The sequence below is a fragment of the Triticum aestivum genome, chromosome 5B (assembly GCF_018294505.1).
Source record: "Triticum aestivum cultivar Chinese Spring chromosome 5B, IWGSC CS RefSeq v2.1, whole genome shotgun sequence".
Lineage (NCBI taxonomy): Eukaryota > Viridiplantae > Streptophyta > Magnoliopsida > Poales > Poaceae > Triticum > Triticum aestivum.
In genome coordinates, this window is record NC_057807.1 from 17,801,672 (window position 1) to 17,813,540 (window position 11,869).

General features: G+C 46.2%; 1 protein-coding gene across 1 annotated transcript; it reads right to left on the reverse strand.

The window, feature by feature from the left end:
• Positions 1 to 4,226: 4,226 nt before the first annotated feature.
• On the reverse strand, positions 4,227 to 7,193 carry LOC123110153 (phytoene synthase 2, chloroplastic). The gene is made up of 6 exons (XM_044530615.1): positions 6,692 to 7,193; positions 5,938 to 5,988; positions 5,644 to 5,816; positions 5,272 to 5,507; positions 4,717 to 4,909; positions 4,227 to 4,638 (listed from the first exon to the last, which is right to left on the reverse strand). Exons 1-6 carry the CDS (start codon positions 7,062 to 7,064, stop codon positions 4,489 to 4,491), a joined length of 1,176 nt encoding a protein of 391 aa, XP_044386550.1. The 5' UTR covers positions 7,065 to 7,193; the 3' UTR covers positions 4,227 to 4,488.
• Positions 7,194 to 11,869: the final 4,676 nt, after the last annotated feature.

Consider the following 11,869-nt stretch of genomic DNA (forward strand, 5'->3'; position numbering starts at 1 on the left):
GGGACTATACCGGAGCTCCGGGAGGTTATCGGAACCCCCCGGTAGGTATATGGGCCTTATTGGGCCTTAGTGGAAAGGAGGGAGAAGGAGAAAAGGAGGGGGCACCCCCCCCCCCAAGCCCAATCTGAATTGGGAGGGCCCCCCCCCCCTTTCCTTCTAACCTCCCCCCTCTTCCTTCCCTCTCCTACTCCTAATAGGAAAGGGGGGAGTCCTACTCCCGGTTGGGGTTGGACTCCCCCCCTAGGGCGCGCCACCCCCTTGGCCGGCCCCCTCTCCTCCACTCCTTTATATACGGGGGAAGCGGGCACCCCATAGACACAACAACTGATCTCTTGATCTCTTAGCCGTGTGCGGTGCCCCCCTCCACCAAAGTCCTCGATAATATTGTAGAGGTGCTTAGGCGAAGCCCTGCGACGGTAGAACATCAAGATCATCACCATGTCGTCGTGCTGATGGAACTCTTCCCCGACATTCTGCTGGATCGGAGTCCGGGGGGATCGTCATCGAGCTGAACGTGTGCTAGAACTCGGAGGTGCCGTAGTTTCGGTGCTTGATCGGTCGGGCCGTGAAGACGTACGACTACATCAACTGCGTTGTTCTAACGCTTCCGCTTTCGGTCTACGAGGGTACGTGGACAACACTCTCTCCTCTCGTTGTTATGCATCACCATGATCTTGTGTGTGCGTAGGAATTTTTTTGAAATTACTATGTTCCCCAACAAAATGAAGTTAGATATTGTCAATGGTGTGTTTGGACTCGCCTTTACAAAAATTTATATCTTCTTCTTCTTTATAAAAGGGAGAGCTTTACTACACCAAGGACTGCATCCAAAGCACACAAGTGTATATTATTTTACTTAATGGAATGTAAATGCGCTTCTTAGTTTAGTGTGATCTCAATAAGTTTGGGACTATGGATCCATCTGAAACTAATAAAGGAAGGTTAACACAATTTAGGATTTGTTTACATGGATTTACTTAAAACTGTTATTGAACACCCTTGGCACAATTTTATAGAGGTTGTGCATGTATATGTGCGGGCCAAAGGAAAAAGGTAAAGAGCATCCACGAACAATATGAAAGTTGGTTTGTAGATACGGTCAGAGTGAGTTTAAGTTCAGAGCGTTGAAAGTGTTGTTTATTTATTTTAGTTTGGTAGTTATAGTTTTGGAACTAATGAAGAAAGGTGGACGCTACTTACTATTGATTTCATGGGTTAATCAAAACCAGTATTGAACAGCCTTAATCACAATATTAAAGATGGTGTACATTTATATGTGCAAGCCAAAAGGAAGAGAAGAGCATCTAAGAACATTATGAATGTAGCATGCATTAGGAAAAAATACAATGTTATATCTCAACTCCAAATTGTAGTGGAGGAAAAGGAATTATAGTTTTCCTTGTGTCCGTTGATTCTAAATTGTTCCTCCTTCGGGCTCACTATTGAGACCCCTCACAACCATCCATGTAGGATTGCTTGTTCTCTTTCTTTCTTTTGTAGGGAGAATTATTTTTTAACCAAGTAAATTATACAAGCAAAAAGTAAGAGGAAGGAGAACCTAAGATCCATAGGAATGGGAGGCATCAGAAACATCAGACCATTTCTCCCCTCCAATATTAGAGGAGGCATTACAGTTGATTTTCTTCATGTTCCCATTCCTACACCTCTTAGACCCACTTCTTTCTCTTTCCTGCTCGTGCTCCTTGTGTGCGACTACAAGATTCCTGATTTGGAAGTGTGGATCGTCGAACAATTTATAGAGATATTTGGTGTACCACATACATACATCCATTGTCCTAGTGGCATGTTGTGAACAATGAAGTTCACGTGGGGTGATGCATTGAGGCCATGCACAAATGCAAGTTGGTAGTATATGGTTTTATGAGAAATATTACAACTGCCCCCGGAAAAAAACATTACAGTTGCGTAGTTTTCCAGCCCCCTCAGACCCCACTAGCAATTTCGGCCATCGGATCCACCATATCGAGCATTTTCAGCTGTCAGATACTCTTCCAATCCTACATAGAGCGCTACACATCATAGCCTGGTGCTCCCATAATGATTTCAGCCGGCTGCTATTTAATATGGCCTAATGGTCTCACGTGTGTACATCCTTCTCCGTTCACTAGATTGGTAGAGGGAAAAAACAGTGGACGTGTTTTGTCCGCCCAAGTGCAGCCTTTGAGCTACGCGAGCGATAGGGTCATGGGATGGTGACGGGGGAAGCGAACCGCCGGTTGTGGATTGGAATCCACTCGCCGTCGATTGACTGGTTGAGGAACGGGATCACACACCATTAATGGCAATCCATGTGCGACACTAGTTAGTCAATTATCATGTCGATCCATGCTTTTCTTGTACTCCATGCCTAATTCTTTTAGGTGCTCATTTTCTTTCTGTTCCTTACTCGCCATTTCTTCCTCATCATCTATATGTGGATAACATTTTGCTAAGATACTTATGCAAGCAAAACGGAAGAGGAAGGACCACATTGGGAAAACACTTAAACAAAATTAGACCATTGAATATATAGGGAAGAAGAGCCTGGGATCTCCTCACTGTTGCAAATTGAAAAAATGTTCGCGAATTCAAAAGATGTTCATGGTGTTTGTGAACTTCAAAATGTTCATGATTTTAAAATATACTCACGGATTTCAATAATGCTTGTGAATTTGAAAAATGGTGACGAATTCAGAAAAATGTTGTTCAATTTGAAAAGAATGTTCGCGAAAAACAATCACAAATTGGAAAAAAAATGGTCAGTAGTTTAAAAAACATTCATAAATGTGATAAATGTTTGTGAATTTGAAAAAAACATTCACAAATTAAAAAGTGAAAATGAAATTATAAAGGGGGAATAAAAACAAAAAAGGATAAAAGGAAATGGAAGAAAACAGATAACAAAAAGCCAAAAGAAAACCGGAAAACTAGGGAATGAAGAAAAAATAATAAAAGGTTGAAAGAAATACAAAAGAAAACCAAAATTAAAAGGAAATAAAAGTAACAAAACAAAAAATAAAATAGCGAAAATCAGGGAAGAAAATAGAAAAAATAAAGAATGAAAAAAAACCGGAGGAACGAACCTTCCCAAAATCAGACGGAATGTTGTAAAAACAACCTTTTTTTAGCAACAGTGATAACTACCTAAAACAACTTAACGCTTCTGTGTGAACTTCCCCTAATGGGCCGGCCCAAGAGTGCGGTTGGCGTAGGCGAGCACTACATACTGCTCGGAGCGTGCGATATATAGCACTCCCATAACAAGTGTTTCGATGACGAGTGCTCGTAGTGGGTTTCCCGGAGGTGCGTTGAACACGTTCTCCCTTTTCTCGCTTCCTTTAGACTTTCGTGCTGGATTTGGACGGTTGTATTTTTGTTATTCAGTTAATAGAAAGGGATTATGCCCGATTGCAAAAAAAAGTGCTATCAATTAAAAACTATGTCGTTTTATAGAGCAATCCGGTGACACCGGATGACGAAGGCTCTTTGATTTTGCCGGGCGTCCCCCGAAAGATGAGCATAGAGTAACTTGGAGGCATCTTGGAGATTTCGGTGCTTCGTATGTCACATCTATTTCTCACACCGCATCGAATGGACCGCTCCCACATACACACACACATACGGCGAAAACGAAAAATGGCGACCGCGACAGGGAAGAAAATGCACGGGCACGGGGACAAGAGGCAGGTCACCACCATAGCACGGCAGAATCGAGACGACAGCGAAGGGAACCAGGACGCACATCACCTCATTCTTCTTTTCTTCTTGTCCCATGTTTGCATTGCAAACACATCCTGAGGTGGGAAGAAGGCTCAGCTTCGCCACGGCCGCAGGAGGTTGCTGACATGGCCCGCCGGCCGCTGCTAGGAAGGAGAGGACCCAGTCCATAAAGCGTCCAAAAGGGACCACAGGCCGGATGTGGCTCCCCTTCCTTCTTCAGAGGTCACCACAAGATGAAAATGCTGATGCCGCTTGGCCAACACTTGCTCATCAGATCATCATCACCAGTTCAAGAATTCGATGAACCCCATTTACCGACGACTGTTTCCGGGTCGGGATTACCTCCGAAGCTTTACCGCACCACTGACTCCCATATAGAGCATGTATTAGCAACATCAGAGAAAGCTCTGGGTTCAGTCTTGGCCTCCTAGCCATGCAAGTATGCCTGAAGATTGTTAATCTGTAACAGAAAAAAAAAAAGGATTTTCAGAGGTGAACTCTGAGTCTTGAGTGATGATGGTCCAGCTCTCTAGAAAGAGTGGTTTGTTCTCCATTAAACTGGAGCAATTTTGATTCTCCACTGTGTGGTGTGGTAGCAACAAGTGTTTCAGTACAGCGGGACCCGACATCCGTCCCTTGACCTAAATACCGTAACATATAGCTGAATATATACAACAGCCAACAAAAAACTTTGTAGGTGACAGGACAAAAGAAAGAAAAAGAAGAAGAAAAACATCTGATCTACGGGATCGCTTTGCTTTGCTTCGCTCATGGCGAAAGAGCCGCCCTCGCGTACGCGGCCGGCAACGACAGGAACTTCTTCGCCTTGCCCACGTACGCACGCTTGGTGAAGTTATTGTAGTCGTTCGCCTCGATGGCGTCAAGGATCTGCCTGTACAGCCACAGCGAAGCCAGGACCTGCGAGGAAATACATATTTTTCAATGATAATTCTTACGTATTTTGTTTGGCAGGATCCCAAAGTGCAGGATTGTTACCGGCCATCTGCTCGCGGAGTCCAGATGCATGACGCCCTTCTCGGCCTCATCGAAGAAGAGCCTGGCGCGCTGGATTTGGCCCTTCATGAACCTCCTCCATTTATCCGTCACTTTCCCTCTGAATATGTCCTCCTCTGTCAGGCCCGCCTGTGCCAGCTCGTCCAGTGGAAGGTATATTCTCCCCCTCCTCGAGCTGCAATTTTCATCCATAAAGACAAAAACATTAGATTACAAACTTACAAACAAATAACAACAAAATATTCTGAACAGTGACAGGTTGGTTAGCCTGATAGATACAAGAGTAAAATACAGTAATCCTAGTTGCAGCTTAAAAAATGATGCCTTGCTTGGTACTCCCTCTGTAAACAAATATAAGAGTGTTTAGATCACTAAAGTAGTGATCTAAATGCTCTTATATTTCTTTATAGAGGGAGTATGTTTTACACAAGATTTCAGAGGACGGAGTGTTTAATGTATTATTAGTTTACACATCCAAAACTTACTGAGACAGGAATACACGTGGCTTGTAATAATGGAGTAAAAATTGGTGCTTACTCTTCTCCTACATCTCGGAGGATGTTTGTGAGCTGGTTGGCAATGCCAAGGGCCAGTGCGGCATTGTACACGCTCTCTGCTGAGGCCTTTGAGTCCGGAGCAATCCCCATCACCGGTACCGTCATGAGACCGACAGTGCCAGCGACGTAGTAGCAGTAGAGGTAAAGCTCGTCAAAGGTCCTATACCTCGATTTCCAAAGGTCGAGCCTCATCCCTTCAATCATGTCTCTGAATGGCTGTAAAGAAAAGAGGGCATGATGTTACAGAAACAACGGACAAAAATGAACCTTGCTAAGTTACTATACAGTAACTTCTATCCGGCGGTGTTTCATACATCATTTCACAGTAACTTGTCTCTTCAGCTTATCTTACCTGGATATCAATTGGAAACTTTGACGCCGTGTCTGAGAGGGCTGCGTCATACATATCATACGGGCGGCCTTCGAAGAGATCCTCCAATCTCTTCTCCCACCGATCGAGCGCCTTGGGCGTGATGTAAGACGAGTTAGGGCCATCCACTAGCTCATCAGTTCTCCTGCACCATACTGCAAAACCGGAAAAGTGGAAAGTGTTAGTTACGAGTCGGTAAGGCCAGAAGCAAAAGTTTTAATATTCAGCTTCATGAACTGTGGTAAAAATAAAACTAAAACTGCAGTTCAGACGTACCATAAATTGCCCAAACAGCTTTGCGCCTTTCAGGAGTCATAAGCTGTGTGCCTGCCACAAGAACAAACATCTGTGATGAGAAACTAAAGACCATAAAAGTCGACTTTTCAGATCATCATACCAATAAAGGATGATTCTCACAAGATAAGAGATCCAAATGGGAACAGAGACACAAATTAAATAAAGCTAAGATAGAAGCCAATCGTCTTAAATCGAAGCCCATGCATCTCCACATCACCTCAACCCCACCACCAACCAGTCTAGCTAGTTCCCCTAACCTCCGTCCATCCAAGAAAGCTATAACTAATTAATATCGGCAACAATTCTCCGTGGTGGAGGACGAGACACCGCTGCCTTTACTGATTGCTTCCCTGAGATCGGCCAAGATATGCATGGCACGTAGCACCCACGTGCACCATCTTCACCTACCAAAGTCGGCAGATCCGATCGCCTTTTATATCCGTGTACGCACTAACTACACTTGTTGGTTAGACTCTAGATAAGCTTCGTTCAGGGTAGTAGTCATCCTCTCGTGAGGATTCTGGAGCGGAAGAGCACAGTATTTTCTATGCGATGATGGGATATCATCACGAACGATCTTTTATTCGTTGAATTGATCCTACGGTTAAATTACTCCTTGCAATTTTGGACTGAATGCGGTGAGACGGATGGTTCAGCTACTGGTGTCATCAAAAGTTGCATAGTAGTGAGTGACTGGCGGACGGACGGACGGGGCGTGGGTGAGGGGGCTCACCGAGGTAGAAGGTCTTGGCGTACTCGGCGCAGACCTCGCCGCAGCGGTCGTAGGCGTCGCCGAGGAGGCCCCAGCCGAGCTCGGCGTCGCCCTCCTGCTCCACCTGCTCGTCCCGCCACCGGCGCCTGCCGGCCTCCGCCTCCCGCGCCGCCCGGCGCCCCTGCAGGTCCTCCACCAGCGCGGCCTGCCGCAGCACCACCTCGTACACCGCCTCCTCCGTCGCCGTCCGCGCCGCCACCAGGCTCGCCCTCGGCGCCGCGCCGCCCCGCCTCCACGCCGCGGCCGGGAGCAGGCCGCCCCGCTGGTCGGCGGGCAGGAGGAAGGCGCGCGCGTGCGGCCTGCAGGAGGTGTAGACGGCGGAGGATCCCGCCATCGGTTTGCGCTCGCCCGCGCCCGGCGGTGGTGGCGATGCGCGCTCGGGTGGATGGATGGATTGATTTTGGTGGGACGAGAGGCGAGCTGCTGCCCTGTGTACTCGTCGTGTTGGGTCGGGTGGTGGAGCAAAAGGGTGTGGGGCTGGGCTTTTAAATGGGGCTCGAGCTTTTCCGTTGACGTGGCCCCACGAAGCCCAAGCAACACTGGAAAATTCAAAATGTGATGGCCACCCTCCTCCTCTGGGCTACCATTTTACTCTGGAAAATTCAAAATGTGATGGCCATTTTGATGTGGATGGTGAAGAATTCGTCAATCTCGACCGACAAGTATTTTTCGACAAAGCTCCCTCAATCTTGCAGCTTCGTGGCCGTCGATGTTCTATGATGTGTGCATTTCTTCTTCTTTTTTTACCTTTACCGGCGCTTGTCGAATCGACAGCTCCCGTTTAGATAGCCCCTCGGTTACTTCGTACAGATTTGTCTTCGAATAACGCGATTTACCTAGCTAGCCTCCTACATCTTGAAAGAAGTTTGTTCGTGGTCAGGCCGGCTGCGCCGCTTTGATATGTCCCATGATGGCTTCTTTTGGTTTTTGTCCGGTTATCAGTTACTCCATCTAGATCTAAGACGTTTTTACGGTTCAAATTAAAATGTAAATGTCTTATATTTAGAAGATACAATGGAAGTGATATTTAATTGTGCGATTCTCTTCTTCTCTCTTATAAATATATATGGAAATTCTTTCGACTCCAATTTTTTTGGAAAAAAAAAAACTTTACCTAGTTGGGCCCTATCCTTTCTACATGGTCATCGTGGACCACAAGGCGCGGACGTACGGTATATTCATCAAACTTCCGGCTCCACCGGACTACGATCATGTATGGTTCTAAACAGTGGTTTTATTGACATTTGGCATGGTGACAGAATGTTTCTCAAAGCTAGATGAATGAACAAGTGGAGCGTTTCTAAATTCGTGGTGATGGGCTATCGGTAAAAAAAGATCTTCACATGCATCCACATTTGTTTTCTCCTCGGGACACAAGTAACACGCGTGCCCCCGGGCAAGAACATGTACCATGTCCTCTACTGTAGTTTTTTTTTTTGCGAGAGTCCTCTACTGTAATTAAGTTACTATACTACTCCATTGTTTTAAATTAGTACCCACTACACTCATGTAGAGCAATTACGCGTCTACTCTTCAGAAACTGGTTATAATGGATGACTGGGTGGCCTTCGACGACACACCCTACTCCTGTTCAAAAAAAATAGTTAAGTTTTATCGGACCAAGGATTGAATGTTTTTCTAGAAGAGCAAAGATTATATAGGCGCATCAAAAACTAGAAACTGATATTGCTGAATTTATCATTAAGTATGATCTTATGCGTGCATCACAATGATGCGTAGGCTGCGATTGTAACGTCTTTTCAGAAACAAAAAAAACACTAAGTATGCTATTACATTGTACTACAATTCTTTTTTTAAGCCTTAGTGCTTCTGTGGTGGCGCCGGGCCAACCTCCGTGGCTCATGCCGGGCTAGGAGTGAAAGATGTGGACTTTCGCTCTTCTTACCGTGGTTGGTATTCTGTGGTGTGGGCGGTGTGTGAGGTCTTGGACTTGGATGCCGGAGCGGCGGCTCCGGAGCGGCGGGCGCCATGTCGGCGGTGGTGGCTCCCTTCTTGGTCGTGCGGGCGATGAGAGGGGTAGCAGTTGGTGGCTCGGGCGCGTCCTCTGCTGGACGATGCCCAGATCTGGATCTGGGGTCTGGGCGCACCACTTCTGCCCTATGGCTTCGGTGACTTAGGGTGGGGTGCCGAGTGAAAGCTCCGCGCTTTTGCGCCGGCGACGATGACGCTTGCGGGCGTTGTTCTCTTCTTGAAGACGTCGTCGTGGATCTCCTCGCCGCGTCAGAGTTTCGGGTGAAGACCCTTGCCCAATGGGGCGGCAGCGATGACGTTCTGCGTCGTTCTCTCTCTTGGGGGCGTTGTCTAGGAGCTTAGGTGTCCTAGGGTGTTGTGTGGTTGTGCTCCATTCTCTCTGTTTTCTCCTTCGTTAGCGTAGTTGCTTGTCTGCTTCACGATTTGGATAGCCTAGGATCTGCTTTGTAAGAGGGTCACCTCATCATCATGTATCATTCGACCGTGTACCTTGTTCGGTTTGTGCCTTTATTTATAAAGGGGCCCGAAAGCCTGTTTCGAGTGGTTATTTGTTGAGGATAGACATTTAATCAAGCACTGATGCTTGAGAGAAAATCGATTTATCTTACCAAAAATCTTCTCCAAACATTTTGTAGTCTAGAATGCCTAATAGGAGCCTAATAATACGACTCCATCGAGTTAATCATTTGGCCTGCCGTGGCACGTCGTGCATGTGGCGTGGAGGCGACAAGGCGCCGTCGTCACGTGGAGGTAGGGCGAATATGCCCCCCGGCCATGTACGCATGTACGCATGATGCATCGCTCGTGGCGGTCTTTTTTTTTCGATAAAGGGTTATTTTATTATCTCAAATATAGCATCAAGCGGATACAAAACATTATGAGCAACACCCGGCCTCTGCATAACTAGGATGCACACAGCCAAACACCAAAGTCTGACACTAGAAAATGTAAGAAAACCGACAAAACGACAACAATAGAGTCCTATGGACCAACACTTTGCCTATGTCGAACTCGGCGGTCGATCGATCCGGAGGTTATGCTGCCACCCATGTTGGAAAAAAACCTCCATAGCCGTGTGCTCCAACCGCGTACACACCGCCTTGAATAGCGATTGGTGCTCCGCCTGTTGTAGCGTAGACCAGTACGAAGCAAGTGCGTACAACGGAAAATAACCTGCAGAGGAGAAGCATTTTTTTCATTAAAAATCAAATCATTTCTACATAGCCAAAGGGACCATAGTAAGGCATACGCCCCCACCCTTATTAGCGTTTTGAAACTATTTGAAACTCCGTCCAACCAATGACCAAATATATTGGCAATACTCGTTGGCGGATACAAATTTGACGCTCGTGGCGGTTTTAACCTCTTGATCCATCGGTCAATCTGTCACTTGTAATATATTATCACTGCCTACACGCACTTAATTAACCTGTCACCGTTACATATCAACATGTGTATGAGCATTGCTACACGTACGACAGAACATGTACAATTTTTGTACGAAGTACTACGGCCACCGTTGATCAATGTTGGCTCAAGGTAGGTTCACGGTGGATAGCACTATGGTAGCAAATCGGACCAACTTTCATCGTACGTGAGGCACTTTCGCATGTGTATATATTGTGTGTGACAAATACTAAGATCCAGGAGGCCACGTTCCGACACGCCGCGGAATCCTGAGCTCCCAAGATTCCCTCTCTATAGCTAGGAATCAGAGAAGAAGAAAAAGATCCTCTCTATAGCTGACAATCTTTACTTATATATTCTATCTATCTCCGAAAATGGCTTTTGGAGGCCGAGCTCCATGAAGGCCTCCATTTGCAATTTTCAAAATTCATCAAAATTTATATTTATATGTTTGTACTGGATTCTTACAAGGTGTTTCATTCTGAATATTTACACACATACACATCATATCCTTGTATAGTTGCATAATATTTTTCAGTTTTTTGTAACTGAAAATTTGAATTTTCTTCTTTTTTTAAACATTCCGGCCTCCATGGAGGCAGACCTCCAAAACGCCGCACTCATGCATCTACCTCATATAGAGTAGTTAAAAAACATATTATATGATGCATTGTACTCGGATTCCATTGTCCTAAAATTATGGGTGGTTGAAATTAAACTAGAAAACGTGTAAATGGGAGAAGCCATCTAGTGCAATGGGAGAAATGCCTTATCTTTCATACTAAGAGATAATATCTTATAGTTAAAATAAGGCAAGTCTTGTTTTTTGTGAAAAAATAAGGCAACTCTGCTTTTTTGTTTCTCTTTTGCTATTTCAATTAAGCGTGTTGGTAATAAGGTGAGGGGTGGGACGACATGTTGGCGTGTTTCTTTTTCTCGTGCTACAAAGAGTTGTCGCACGCACACCCCTCCTTCATGGTGGTGTACTCCGTTGTCACAAGCAATATGGTACTAGAGGCTTTCACACGCGCTTTGAAATTAATGAATAGGTGGATTTGGTGAAAGATGTGTTGGGTAACGTAGTATTTCAAAAAAAATTCTACGCAGACGCAAGATCATGGTGATGCATAGCAATGAGAGGAGAGAGTGTCATCCATTTACCCTCGTAGACCGTAAACGGAAGCGTTATGACAACGCGTTAGATGTAGTCGTACGTCTTCACGATCCGACTGATCCAAGTACCGAATGTACGGCACCTCCGCGATCTACACACGTTCAGCTGGGTGACGTCCCACGAACTCACGATCCAGCAGAGCTTCGAGGGAGAGTTTTGTCAGCACGACGGCGTGATGACGGTGATGATGAAGCTACCGGCGCAGGGCTTCACCTAAGCACTACGACGATATGACCGAGGTGGATTATGGTGAAGGGGGGCACCGCATACGGCTAAGAGATCAATGATCAACTTGTGTGTCTTGGGGTGCCCCCTTGCCCCCGTATATAAAGGAGCTAGGGGGAGGCGGCTGGCCAAGAAGGAGGGCGTGCCAAGGGGGGAGTCCTACTCCCACCGGGAGTAGGACTCATCCTTTCCTAGTAGGAGTAAGAGAAGGGGGAAGGAGGAGAGAGGGGGGAAGGAAAGGCCCCCCCTCCTTGTCCAATTTAGACTAGAGGGGGAGGGGGCGCGCGGCCCTACCTTGGCCGCCCCTCCTCTTCTCCACTAAGGCCCATGAGGCCCATTAT